Genomic DNA, 14167 nt, shown 5'->3' on the forward strand with positions numbered 1-14167 from the left:
TGCCTCCCAGCCCCCAGGCACCCTCGGTGATGAGTTGGGGGCAAGGGCCTCGGCCGTATGGGTCACAGCCAAAGAGCATTAACTGCCCGGTCTGCAGAACCTCTGAGGCACAGGGGTGCTCTCCTGCTGGGGTGCCGAGCTGGGCGGACGGAGCCCGAGCAGCTGGATCACCACGTGCCGAGGGCTGGGGAGCCCCTTCTTGGGTCTGATATCCATTCCTTACCATGGGCAAGTGGGGCTGGTGTGTATAGAGTCAAAGCGAAAATGCCAAGGTCACATGGTCATGGACTGTGGGCAAGAGCCCGGGTCACAGCTGGAAGACTGCCTGTGCCAGGATCGTGCTGACGCTGGAAGAAAGCAGGGAGGAGACCCAGGAGCAAGGCTTCGCTGAGAGTCTCTGCAGCTGGCTAACTAATGGGTGAGATGTACTCACTGCCGCCCTTTGAGGACCTGCTGCACACACATAAAGCACCGTAGGACTGGGTTTGTCAGCCTGGCCACTTCTCACCAGCTGTGTGACCTTGGACATCAAGTCCGCTCATCTCTGAGCTGAGGTTTTCTTGTTTATAAAAGTGAGGCTAGAAATGTAGCATCCACCCTCAAAAGGCTCTGCAAAAGAACTGCACGCGATGGAGGCCAGGGCACTGAAGGTGGCCAGTGGGATGACCCTGAGTGCTCAGTGTAGGCCTGGGTAGGCAGCCCAGGCCTCTGGGCACACTCAGTGGCCTGATCCTTTCTCCCTCCCTGGAGGCAGCTGTGCTAAGTCTCCTGAAAGAGGGAAGTCGATCTTACTGGGGAAGGTCTGTTCATGCTAAACTCGGCAACACCAGCTGGCGGACAGCAGCTTGTGTCCAGGTGTGAAATGGCAATGCAAGGATGAAGCGGTCTCCCTGTGGCCTTCGGGAGGGGAACTTGCACCAGAGCTCTGTCCTCCTGAGATGGGGGCTGGCACAAGATCTCAGCAGCGACAGGAGGAGGGAGCCTCCCAGGGAATCCCCTGCCAGTCTGCCTGCCTGCTCTACTCCAGGTAATAAGCCAAGGCCAAAATGCTTCCTTCCAAAAATAATTTATTCCACACATTTCCTGGTAGGTTCCTCCATGCACCGTTCCTGGGTTGTAGCTAGTCATCGATGTATCGTCCCTCCCAAACCCGCAGGGACTCCCCTACATGGAAAGAAATCGGTTCCCAAAGCCGCATGGACTCTTACCGACCCCCATCAGTCTCGGGACACGACAGAGGCTGATTTCTCTTTCTCCCACCCCTCACTGCGCCCACACCACCTACGCTGGCCAGGGCTGTCATCATTGGCCGATGGCCTCAGACATCCCCCAGCATTCCCGCTTGTAGGGGCTTCCCCACGAAACCTCGCTGGCCTCCATGTTGGACAGGTGTAATGTCCGGTGTCCTCAGGCAGACTGCCCGTCACGGCAGTGGAGGATGGCCGGCTCCCTCCATCATGGGCACCAGGGACAGATGGACGCGGCCGGGAGGATCGCAGGTCCTGACGCTGTGTGGTCTTCGGGGCTGTGCTGGCAGCGGCCTCACGAAGCCCTCCCTGAGTGAATCAGCGTGGTCCTCATAGTCCAGTCCTTGGGAACCACCGGCTCTGTCCTCGGGCTACAGCCCCCCACGGACACCGAGGCAGGAGGCGCGAGAGTGAAGGGGACCTGAGGGGCCTCCGAGGCAGGTGACGGCAACCACAGGGGTGACACCTGTGAGCAAGCCAGGCTGCTGAGGTTGGAGGTCTTGCCTCTCTTCTCTGTCCTCCCAGCCCAAGCTGGAGTCCCCTCCTCCTTGGAGAGAAGGGGCAGGCAGAGGGCTGTGAACCACGTGAAAAAAAAAAAGTCTCCCAACGCCCTTGAGCCTAGGGCTATGCAATTTTCTACTAACGAGGGAACTAAGCCAGTAACGGGACTTTGCTAGTGATTAGCTAGGAGTCTCGTGGGGAACAAAACACCATATTGTACTCTTAATTAAAAAAAAAATCATTCATACCCTTTCCTGGGTGAGAGGAATTCAAATAAGGATTCAAATAAGCAGACTACAAAAGTAGATTTTCTCTTTTCTCATCTCTTATTTTGATTTCCTTGTTATACTGCTGAAACCTGTGAGAGGCTTACATCAAGAGCTAGTCCTGGAGTAAAAAAAAATAATAATAATAAGATTCCATGCTCTGATAGAAAATGAGTCTAAAAGAATACCTGGATCCTGCAAGGCAACAGAAAGTGGATGGAAGCTGGAGTGTTTGGGTTCAATTCGATTCAACGATGGAGCAAAGTGTCTTAAAGAGCTAAAAACCAGACTTCCCAGCAATGGAGAAGGGGGCGGTTTCTGCTTGGAAGGGGGCGCTCCCGAGCCTTTTATTAAACAGGAGTGAGCTGGGGGTCAGCAGCCTTGCGGCAACGCCCAGGAGTTTTAAAAAGCAAACCCCCGCGGTCCTGGCAAGGGCCTGCGGTCAGTGGATCGGTGTGGTTTCTCTTGCCCGAGGTCCTGCGAACGACCAGGAGGACCGGGGGTCAGGTAGAGGCCGGGCCGTCCATGGTGGACAGGAGGTGAATGACCTGGGCCCGCTCGGCCGGGCTGATGTGCTGGCTGACGTACACCAGTGAGTCCATGGCCAGCTCGGGGTTTTCTTGAACCAGGCTGCAGGAGTCGGGGGAGGAGGGCGAGGTCATTTCTCCCGCTGAGTTCAGTGGGCCCCCGCCCCCTTGTAGCCCCAGAGCCCCAGGGCCTGTCCCACTCCTGGATGGGCAACCAGCCACCCGGAGCGCCCAACCCTCTTCCTGTCGCAGTCACAGCGGGGGTAATGGTCCTGTGGGGCAGGAGGGCCACAGCACAATCTCAAGGAACAACAGTGGACCCTCCTTCTCACAGGTTGTGTGATCTGACACACACACACTCTCACCCTGAACCTCAGCTTCACCCCCAGATGGGGTCCCATGCGCTCAGCTCCCTACCCCATGGGGACGCGGGGAGCAAGCTGTCCAGAAAGGATCATACCCAGCAGGAGCTGGCAGTCCAAGGACCAGGTGTTCAGAACATGGTTGTCTAAACAAACAAGCTTTGGCCATGACCTTGGATGAGGTCTAACCAGGATAACGAATTGACATCATTGCACCCCCCACCCCCGCAGACGGCATCCCCAGGACTCTGGGCCGGGAGACCTGGCTTGGGGGGAGTGGCGGCCTCTTAGCTGGGGGGCTGGGCTGTGGACCCCGACCCTGAGGTGGGGGCCGTGGACCGTGAGATGCGGTGCACTCGAGTGGCCGCTCTGGGGCCAGGTGACCGGACACGAGTCCTGGTGACCAATGCGGGTGTGGTGAGGGGGCGGGGGGGGCGGGGGCGGGCCGGCCACTCACCCCCGGATGGTCTTGAGGGCGGAGTCCCGCCTCAGGCACGTGATGTTCTCGCGGATGGTGGAGTGTAGCCCCTCGCTCGCCTGCCCGTGCGCCTCCAGCCACTGCACCACCGTCTGGTTGTTGTCCCACAGGTAGGCCTGAGAGAAAGCGTGACTCGCTCAGGCGTGTCCGACTCTTTGCCACCCCACAGACTGTAGCCCGCCAGGCTCCCATCTTCCCCGCCCAGGGATCGAACCTGCGTCTCCTGCATTGCAGGTGGATTCTTTACCGTCTGAGCCACCAGGTAGGCCTGGGGTGGAGGCTGAGGCTGCATCAGTGAGGGGCCCCTGATGGCTGGGCAGGCCCCCTGGGGCCCCCGCCCCGTGTGTCTCTGCGCCTTGGACCCCCGCCCACGCGTGAGCATCTCTGCCCCAGGCCCACCTTGACGGCGCCCTCCGTCTCCACAAACCAGCGGCGCAGCATGGACTGCACATGCATGTGGCTGAGCTCGGGGCAGGCCCTCAGGACCTCCTGCTTCACCTGGCTCTCCAGTAGCAGGCGGCGCAGGCGCCAGTACAGGAAGCTGCGGGCCGTCTTCCACTCCAGGATGTCCTGCAGACAAGCCGTGGGCCTGAGCCCCGCCCCCGCCCCCGCCCCAGAACGGTGGAGGGGGATTCTAGGAGCTGCCCAGGGCCTGGCCTTGTGATCACTCCCATTTCACAGGCCGGAAAACTGAGGCTCAGGGAGGTGGCAGAGACAGGACACTGCCAGGTCTCCGGAACACCTCCCCTGGGTACAAACCCAGGGCCCACGCCCACCTCTAGACCCAGAACACAGGCTCATGAGGGGTGCGGAGGGCCTGGAGAGGAGGGAGCCCAGCACACAGGGGTGTTCAGGACTGCGGATGACGTCGTGGGGATGAGGCAAGAGGATGGGGTTGTGACCATCAGTGGTGGGGGAGTGTGTTGTGGGAACAATGGTCCCAAACCCGGCCCAGCAGTTCTGAACACACACAGGGGTTGGACTGGTAGTTCCCCAACTTGGCGACCTACTAGAATCTCTGGGGGATTTGGGAAAAAAAAATACTGATGCCTGACTCCCCTCCCACCCATATTCTGATTTAATTGGAGAGCCACCTGGGCACTAGAGTTTAAAAAATATATTTATTTATTTTTGGCTGCATTGGGTCTTAGTTGAGGCACACAGGCTTCCCTCCAGTTGTGGAGAGGTGTGTGGGCTTAGCTGCCCTGTGGCATTGGGATCTTAGTTCCCTGACCTGGGACTGAACCCATGTCCCCTGCATTGGAAGGTGGATTCTTAACCTTTTTGTTTTTGTTTGTTTGTTTTGTTTGAATTGTTTTTGTTCTTTAAAAAAAAAAAAAAAAGATCCCCAGGTGATTCTCACAGGCGGAATTTGCCTCATCCCACAGGCCTGAGTGCAAATATTCTCTGCGTGTGGGACACCAGGTGACCTGAGGCTCGGCCATTCACGCCGACCGGAGCGCCGCAGGCTCTTACGTAAATGACGCCCTTCTCCAGCATCCTGCCCGCCGTGTCGTGGAGGTCGGCGAAGTGCAGCGCCACCTGGTGGTACATGGGCAGCAGCAGGTCCTCCCGGGCCTTCAGCTGGCCCTCCAGCTCCTTGCGGTCCATGTCTGAGAGCTCAGACACTCCTGCGGGCAAGGCAAGAGCCAGGGTTTGCAGGGCAGGCCTGAGCTTTAACCTCCCAAGCCAGGTTGCTCCTGCACCCTCAAAAACACACCCAGTGCTAAACAGCTGGTTCCCACCAGCATCTGTTGTACACATGGGAGTGTGTGTCAGCCCCAGTCTTCCAGTTCATCCTCTCTCTGCTCCCGGTCCCACACGTCTGTTCTCTATGTCCCTATTTCTGCCTTGAAAATAGGTTCATTTGTATCATTTTTTTGATTCCACGTATACGCATTAATATACGATATTTGCTTTTCTTTTTCTGATAGCTTGGCTCAGTGCTCTATGATGACCTAGAGGCGTGGGAGGGGGGTGATGGTGGGAGTGGGGGGTCCAAGAGGGAGGAGACATATGTTCAACAAGGATCCACCTCGTTGTACAGCAGAAACTAATGCAACATTGTAAAGCAACCTGACTCCAATAGAAAAAAATGCACCCAGATTTGCAAGACAGCATTCAACACTCAACTTCAAATTTGTTCCCTTTCATCAGGCCCACTGCGCTTACAGGACACCATCAGTTACCGTTTTTAATTTACATGGTAAAATCTAATAAGGGGATATTATAAACAAGTCTACTCCGATTTGATAATTTAAATGAAACAAACTCCTTGAAATAAAACAAACTACAAAAGCTCACCTAAGAGCAAAGAGATTAAACTGAACAGTCCTCTATATAAAAAAGCAATTGAATTTGTAGTTGAATTATAAATCTTTGCTATCAAAGATTTAAAGAAATAATGCCCACTCAGACTCAGAAAACAGAGGGGGGAACACTTTCTGACACACCCTATGATATCAGCATTACCCTGATACCAAACCAAAGAAATTATATACCCGTCATCACCATAAATCTTGTGAATTTCTGATGACATAGATCAGTTATAAAGGCAATGCTATGTCGCATGGATTTTTAAAGAGAATTACAAATAAGTTGCAAGTGAAGCAAACCTATCACTCAAACAAAATTAGTAAAATGCCGGATGGAAAAATTCTAAAGGGTAATTTTGCTACCAAAATTCAAATGTTTCTCACTGGCTTGAAATACCTCAACTATTCTGTTTTGGGTGTGTTGAGAAATTACACTCACTGAGGCGCTGTGTATGTTTTTTCATGTTAAAGGGCTTGATGGGCTGTGTGGGAACGTTTGAAACATCTCACAGGTGTTGCTGCTGAGTTTTGGTTTGTCTTCACTATTTTTAACCTGATAGAAGCCTCCAGCCATGAGTGGGCTGAGCCCTTTCATGACCTCTGAGAGGTGATACGTTTCAGACCCACTCACCGAGCTGTTCCACGAGCTTCTTGGAAATGGGGTCGAGTCTTCTGATGGTCTTCACCAGATCTTTCTTCCGGTACTTAATCTCCACTGTTCCCTCTGGCTCCAGAACACTCGCTCTGAAAAAGCCAGCAGCGGGGGAGGCGTATATGAGGGGCTCCCCAGTAAGCAACCGCCAGAGGACATGCAGGGGGAGGCAAGACCGCCAGGAAAGCTGGTGGCAGTCCTCTGCTCTGTGGCTGGCTTTCTGCGTGCCCTTGGGCAAGTCACTTCCCCTCTCTGGCCATCTGCTTTTCTATCCATTGAACGAAGAATTAAACCAGCTTTTAAAGTAAAGTGCTCTGGGACTTTCCTGGCAGTCCAGTGGTTAGGACCCCATGCTTCCACTGCACGGGACATGAGTTCAATCCTTGATCAGGGAACTAAGATCCCACATGCCATGGCATGGCCAAAAGCTAAAAAATAAAACAAAAATGTTCTGAACTCTAGAAGGCCCTTTCAGCAACAAGAGTGTGTGACTTTTTCCAGAACAGCATATCCCACCAACTCTTCAGCTACAGTCCTCTCTGGCTTTCCTAATCTCTGCTCTCCTCAGGCCAGGGTGGTGGTGTTGTTCAGTCACTCAGTCATGTCCGACTCTTTGTGACACCGTGGACTGCAGCACACCAGGCTTCCCTGTCCTTCACCATCTCCCAGAGTTTGCTCAAACTCATGTCCATTGCATTGGTGAAGCCATCCAACCATCTCATCCTCTGTCGTCCCCTTCTCCTCCCACCTTCAATCTTTCCCAGCATCAGGATCTTTTCCAGTGAGTCAGTCAGTTGCATCAGGTGGCCAAAAGTACTGGAGATTCACCTTCAGCATCAGTCCTTCCAGTGAATATTCAGGGTTGATTTCCTTTAGGATGGACTGGTTTGATCTCCTTGCAGTCCAAAGGACTCTAAAGAGTCTTCTCCAGCACCACAGTTGGAAAGCATCAATTCTTCGGCACTCAGCTTTCTTTATGGCCTAACTCTCACATCCATACGTGACTACTGGAAAAATCATAGCTTTGATTATATGGACCTTTGTCGGCAAAGTGACATCTCTGCTCTTTAATACTCTCTCTAGGTTTGTCACAGCTTTCCTTCCAAGGAGCAAGCATCTTTTAATTTCGTGGCTACAAGATACTCTTTAATCTCTTAAAGCACACAAAAGCACATGGAGGAATCCAAGATGTGAGTGGCCCCCTCCATTCCCAACCCTCTCACCCCACCCCTTGGTTTCCCCCTGCCCCCTTCTCTTCTGACAGCTGGGAAGCCCTGACCAATATTACATGTAGCTCTGAGCCTCCTGGTGACCAGAGTGAAAAGTTAATGTGACCCCATTTGGGGCTGCCCTCGTCCTGAGTCTTCTGGAGGTCTGACCTCAGCAGCCTCCCGTGAAGGTCACAGGGCACTGAAGGCAGGACAGGCTCGGCTCATTTGCACCATATCACGATGTCTAACGTAACGCCTGAGACACAGTAGGTGCTCAATAAATATACACTGAACTGAGGAAAGAATACGGGAGTAGACACAGGAGGAAGGTGCCTATCTATAACTTGAGCAGAACTATTCTTTTTTAAAAATATGTTTGTTTACTGGGCTGCTCTGGGTCTGAGTTGCAGCATGCAAACTCTTAGTCATGGCACGCGGGATCTGGTTCTCAGACCAGGGATAGAACCTGGGTCCCCTGCACGGCAAGCACAGAGTCTCAGCCACTGGACCACCAGCGAAGTCCTGGGCAGAGCTTGGGGCCTTTACACTCTCACAGCATTTGGCATAGTCTTCATTTTGAAGACACTCAAACACTGAGTTACAAGCATTATTGTCAGCATCCTTTCTGGAAGAATCTATCTGGGACAGATTCCCACTTGAAAAAAAAAAGTGCCAGGAAGGTTTCTCTCCCCTGAGGAACTGGTGTCCTCTCATGCAAGTATACATTTTAGTCATTCGCTTGTCCAGTATTTCCCAAGCACCCATTAGGAGTCAGGTACTGTACTAGGCCCTAGGCTATAACAATAAATAAAAATGAATAAAACATAGCCTCTATGGAACAGCTTTGGGGAAGACTGAGAGTCTAGTAAGAACTAGACATCTAATCTTATTTCCCTTTTCATCTTGGCTGCCAGGAAGCTCAGGTGCTTTTCGTCTTTCTTTTTTCTTTGGCTGCACCAGGTCTTCGTTGCTGCATGGACTGTCTCTAGTTGCAATGAGTGGGGGCTACTCTCTAGATATGATGCTCAGGCTTCTTGTTGTGGTGGGTTCTCTTGCTGTGAGGCACGGGTTCTAGAGTGCATGGGCTCAGTAGTTGTGGCTTGTGAGCTCAGCTGTCCCGTGGCATGTGGGATCTTAGTTCTCAGACCAAGGATCAAACCCGTGTTCCTGCATTAGCAGGTAGATTCTTAACCACTGGACCACCAGGGAAGTCCTAATTAATTAATTAATATACAATCAATCAATTGATCATAATTAATATTTATTTTAATATATTTAATATCACTATATTATAATTAATTATATATTAATTAATATAAATATATTATATATTATTATATATAACACAATAATATGTATTAATATATTTATATATATTAATTAATAATTATATATAATATATTAATATATTATATGTAATATATAATATGATATATAAAAATTAGTATATAATATATATAATAATAATATAATTAATTAATTATATATAATCTATTATACATATAATATATAAAATATGTATAATATATAATTATATATGTTATAATTGTATAATATATATCATATTTTATGTAATTATATAATTATATAATATAGTTACTATATTATATAATATATATTATATAATTATATTATATATATTACGACTTAATATAGTCTATATATTATTATTATATAATAGTATATAATATATGTATTTATATATTATTAATATATCAATACTATATATTATATTAATTATATATTATAATTATATATTATAATTTTTATATTTTCTTTAAGTGATTGCAAACCTTGGGAAACAGGTGAGTGTAAGTTGTGAAAGAACAAATTACAATTCCTCCACTACTTCTGGGCTCCAGTCACTAATTACACTGAGAAAATCCAGTAGCATGCTGGACGCTGGTTTCAGACTGGGAGAACTGGCAGCTCTCCACCCCTCTGGAAGTTCAGAACAGCCCTGCGATCCCCAGAGTGCGACTCCCAGGGTGTGGGGCCTCAGGACTGGGAGTGAGAGCAGGAAGGCGGGGCTGGGCTGGGGCGGCACACCCACCTGCTCTCTCTGTCCGCGTACATCTCTATGCACAGCGGGTTGATGGAGGTGTCCATGACTGCCCAGGAGCCGCCCCGGACCTCCGCATAGGGCGGGATGTAGATCAGGACGGGCTGTCTGTACTTCCGGAGGCCATCCACGATGTAGGCTCCGAACTTTAGCACCTGGTCATACATGTCTGAAAAGCAAGGCAGCCACCGTTGAGGCGACCTCCGGCCCACCCTTCGCTGCCCAGGGGTTGTGGTGAGGCTCTCATGGGGCCAGGAGGCAGGATCAAGGCACAGAGGGCTCCCTTGACCAGGTCCTCCTCCCTGCCGGGGCCTCAACATTCCCACCCAGAAAAGGAGGCATGGGCTGATCTCTAAGATCCCTTCCAGCCCTGGCTCAGAGATGCCCCCGGCCTGTCCCTCTGTTTCCAGAACAGAACCCTCTCCAAGGATAACACAGTCTCTTCCCTCTTGCTGCCCACAGGCATATGGTCCTTATTTTCTACCAAGACACGTCTAATTAGGCATGGTACATGGAAACAACAGCACAATAACAAAATCTAGGACCTCCCTGCTGGCCCAGTGGCTAGGACTCTGAGTTCCCAATGCAGGGGGCCCAGGTTCAGTCCCCGGTCAGGGAACTAGATCTCACACGCTGCAACTAATACCTGGCACAGCCAAATACACAGATAAATATTTTTAAAAAACAACTCAAAATCACACGGAGAGTAACCACCACATGCAGACGAACCCTCACCTTGGCCCTCTGAGGTTGATCTATCCTTACCCCTCTTTGCAGAGGAGAGAAACTTTGGCTTGGAGCAGTCACCCACCCAACAAGGACTCAGACCAGGTCTGCCCGGCCCCAGTCCAGCTCTTTCTGAAACATCCCACTGACAGCCTCTGTCTCTTGAAATGCGCTCAGTGCCTTGAAGCACTTGCATTTGAGTGTCAGGTCACTGAGGCTCACAGTAGCCCCCTAAGGAGGGCAGGAGCCTTCTCATCTTCCTAAGTGGGGAGGTGACAGCCCAGGTCACTCGGCAGCTTCCGGGGGCCACCCCTGCCTCTCCCTGCATGACGGGGACCTCTGGAAAGTCACACTGGAAGCCCTCAGTTCCCTGAACAGCTCTCGTCTGCAGGGCTGCAGGAAGCGCAACTAAGATGATGATGTTGCGATTCCCAAGGGAGCTGTCCAGGGTGCTGACCCCGAGGCTTCAGGGCACCCACAGGAAGGCCACTTTACCTTTCATGCCCCCGGAGAACCCCCTCCAGTTGGCAAAGATCATCAGGGGCAACTTCTCCCGGTTGAAATCTTTGATGGCCTGGGCCGTCTTATAGGCCGAATCTGGGAACCACACCTGGCCAGCCTGCTGGATTATCTGGAACACAGAGCAGCCTGCGTCAGACTCCTCTGAGCAGAACATGGGATGGCTGCCCACATGGCACCCTGGAGGGCAGGCAGCCTGATTGGCATCGGTGACAACACCAGAGATGGGGCTCAGACATGTGACTCTCACGCTGCGGCCCAGGGAGGCTCCTGTTGCCTGTTGATAGGTGCCAAGCTAGTAAATGCCACCCTGAGTAGGGTCCCAGGACCCGCCCTCTGACTTCTGAACTCCTCCCAGGGTGCGATGTGGCCCACCCTAGAAACAGCAACAGTGGAGAAGGAAATGGCAACCCACTCCAGTGTTCTTGCCTGGAGAATCCCAGGGATGGGGGAGCTTGGTGGGCTGCCGTCTATGGGGTCGCACAGAGTCGGACACGACTGAAGCGACTTAGCAGCAGCAGCAGTGACCATATAACATCCAGCTGAAGACTAGCAGGGGGGTACTGTTTCTGCCCCCTTCTGATGCCTATGTCAGAAGCTTTCTCTATCTCCTTTATACTTTAATAAAACTTTATTACACAAAAGCTAAAAAAAAGAAAGAAACAGCAACAGTGACGGGGGCAGGAGGAGGGAGGAATTCCTAGGGACCTGTCATCCTCTGAAGAAGACAGTGAGGAGCACCAGGCATCCTGCAGACACAGTGCTGGGGCCCCCACCCCACCCCACTCCAGAGCCAAGGATGCCTCTGAGTCTGAGCTGGAAGGACAGACATGTGGCCACTCAGGACCCGCTCCTGTCAGCTCAACCGGCCTACACAGCAGACCCAGCAAAACCACAGTCATGGTCGTCAGAATGGCCATCATCAGAGAGTGCAGAAACAAATGCTGGTGAGGACGCAGAGAAAAGGGGACCCTGGAACACTCCTGGTGGGCATGCTAACTGGTGCTGCTACTATGGAAAAGAGTATGGAGGCTTCTCAGAAAACTAAAAACAGAACTGCTATATGACTCAGCAACTCCCTTCCTGGGTACGTATGTGTATATATAACCCAGCACTAATGTGAAAAGATACATGACCTCAGTGTTCACAGCAGCACCGTTTACAGTAGCCAAGATACGGGAGCAATCCAAGTGCCCGACGACAGATGAATGGAGAAAGACGACGTGGCGTATGCACATATACAAGGGGATACTGCTCAACCACTAAGAATGGAATTCTGACATATGCAGCAATGTGGATAGGTCTAGAGAACACTATACAGAGTGAGATTAGTCAGAGAAAGACAAGCACTGTATGTTATCACTTATATGGAAAACCTAAAAAATAATACAAATCAACATACAGGCAAAGCAGAAGCAGACTCACAAAAATAAAACAGACAAAAAACAAACTAGGGAGTTACCAAAGGCGAGAGAGAAGATGGGAGGGACACACAGGGGCATGGGATTAAGAGACACAAACTGCAATGTATGAAATACCACAGCAACAAGGACATACTGTACAGCACAGAGAAATACAGCCATTATCTTGTAGTAACTTTTAATGGCACACAATCTGTAGAAATGCTGAATCACTATGCTGTACACCTGAAATGAATGTAATTTGTAACTCAACCTCACTTCAATAAAAAAAACAAAACATGAAAAGAGCCAGCCCAGCTCCCCGGCCCCTAACCTTGGCCTCAGAATCCAGGTTGGCAGGGTCGGCGGGCACGACCAACTCCACCGTCCGCGTCTCTGCAGCGATCACTCCGACGGGGATACCCCCCAGCCTGCAAGGCGGACCACAAGTGAGCAGGGGCGCGGGGCAGCACCCCAGGCCGGTTCGGGGGGGCAGGTGAGTCCAGCCAGCCCAGGCTGATATTCTACAGGCACGTGGGCCGGGATGAGGGTGGACAGAGAAAAGCGTACTGTTTTCAACTTGGCCCTGAAGTGGTGAAAAGCCTCACAAACAAGCAGGCTGGAAAAGTCCTCTGGGTGCCCATGTCGGGGCAACAGCTGCCGGGGTTGTGGGGAGGCTTGGGCCAAGTCAGGGATGGGAGCAGCATCGTCCCCTAGAACTTTCTGTGATGATGGCCACACTCTCTAGCAGCCTGACCAGTGTGGCAGCTGTGAGCTGCACATGACCACGGAGCATCTGAAACACGGCAGGGACGGCTAAGGAACTGAACATGTGACATGCTCTTTCACTGTGTGATTCCTCTGAATTTGAGCTGTCACACGTGGCCAGCAGCCACCACGGTGGACAGCACGGGTCCAGACCCCACACCACATCGGGAAAGGATGGAGGTATGCTAAGCCTGAGCAGCTTCAGTTACGGGCGGTCCATGGCATCAGTCTCCATCAGCACCCGCCACCGGCTGCCCCTGGCCACCTGTGTCACTTGATTCCTCTCGGTTACGCTCCCAACAGTTTATGGGGCAGGTTTGGGGAGAGCAGTCTTCAAATCAAGCACTTCCATGTGGAAGGGGGAGTAGATTTCATCTCAGTTTAAAGAACATATTCCAGGGGATTTCCCTGGTGGTCCGGTGGTTAAGAATCCACCTTCCAATGCAGGTGCCATGGATTTGATCCCTGGGTGGGGAACTAAGATCCCACATGTTGCGGGGCAACTAAGCCCACATACTGGATGAAGACAGTGCAGCCCCCCAAAAAAAGAACATTTGAAAAAAGTAAAACACTTATGGAGAGAAGCAATCCCAGTAACAGACTTAGTATTTTAACAGTTATTACAGAGAAGTAAATAACAACAATAATGGCAGCTGCTATTAACAACATTATGGAGCATTTATGATTTTTAAATGCTTTTTATTTATTTAAAAAATATTAACTACCATGTGGCACTTGGGATCTTAGTTACCCAGCCAGGTGTCAAACCCGCACCCCCAGCAGTAGAAGCAAGGAGTCTTAACTGCTGGACCACCGAGGAATTCCCCATTTGTGATATTTTAAATGCCTAACACATCACCACTTCTATTAATCCCAGCAATCCTTCGGGAGTGGGAAGGGGCGGAGTTATCAGCCTCATTGTACAGATGAGGATGTAAAGGCCCAGAGCGGGTGAGTGACAGCAGAGGTCTGACTCGAGAACCTGAACTCGTAGTGCCTGTCTTGTGCCAGGAATCTGAGTGGTAAATTATGAGGCTGTTGCTTTGGGCTCCATAAGAGGAAGAACTCTGGGGCAGCTGGACTCATCCCGAAGAGAAGGAGTGAGCTCAGCTTTGAAAGAATCCAAGCATTAT

At 51.0% G+C, this 14167-nt stretch overlaps 1 protein-coding gene across 18 annotated transcripts in view; it reads right to left on the reverse strand.

Annotated features, from left to right (window-relative positions):
- Positions 1-1050: 1050 nt before the first annotated feature.
- ACACB (acetyl-CoA carboxylase beta) overlaps positions 1051-14167 on the reverse strand; it is a 130502-nt gene continuing 117385 nt past the window's right edge. For all 18 annotated transcript variants that reach the window (XM_086348418.1, XM_086348417.1, XM_086348412.1 and 15 more), the window contains 8 exons: positions 12601-12697; positions 10843-10978; positions 9613-9790; positions 6328-6440; positions 4858-5012; positions 3781-3951; positions 3361-3497; positions 1051-2644 (listed from right to left, as the gene is read on the reverse strand). In XM_086348418.1, coding sequence (XP_086204544.1) covers positions 2518-2644; positions 3361-3497; positions 3781-3951; positions 4858-5012; positions 6328-6440; positions 9613-9790; positions 10843-10978; positions 12601-12697 — 1114 coding nt within the window. In that variant the 3' untranslated portion in view covers positions 1051-2517. The remainder of the gene's footprint in view (positions 2645-3360; positions 3498-3780; positions 3952-4857; positions 5013-6327; positions 6441-9612; positions 9791-10842; positions 10979-12600; positions 12698-14167) is intronic.

Source organism: Bos grunniens, chromosome 17, assembly GCF_055505025.1.
Source record: "Bos grunniens cultivar Pamir isolate PY7600 chromosome 17, Bosgru_T2T1.0, whole genome shotgun sequence".
Classification (NCBI taxonomy): Eukaryota; Metazoa; Chordata; class Mammalia; order Artiodactyla; family Bovidae; genus Bos; species Bos grunniens.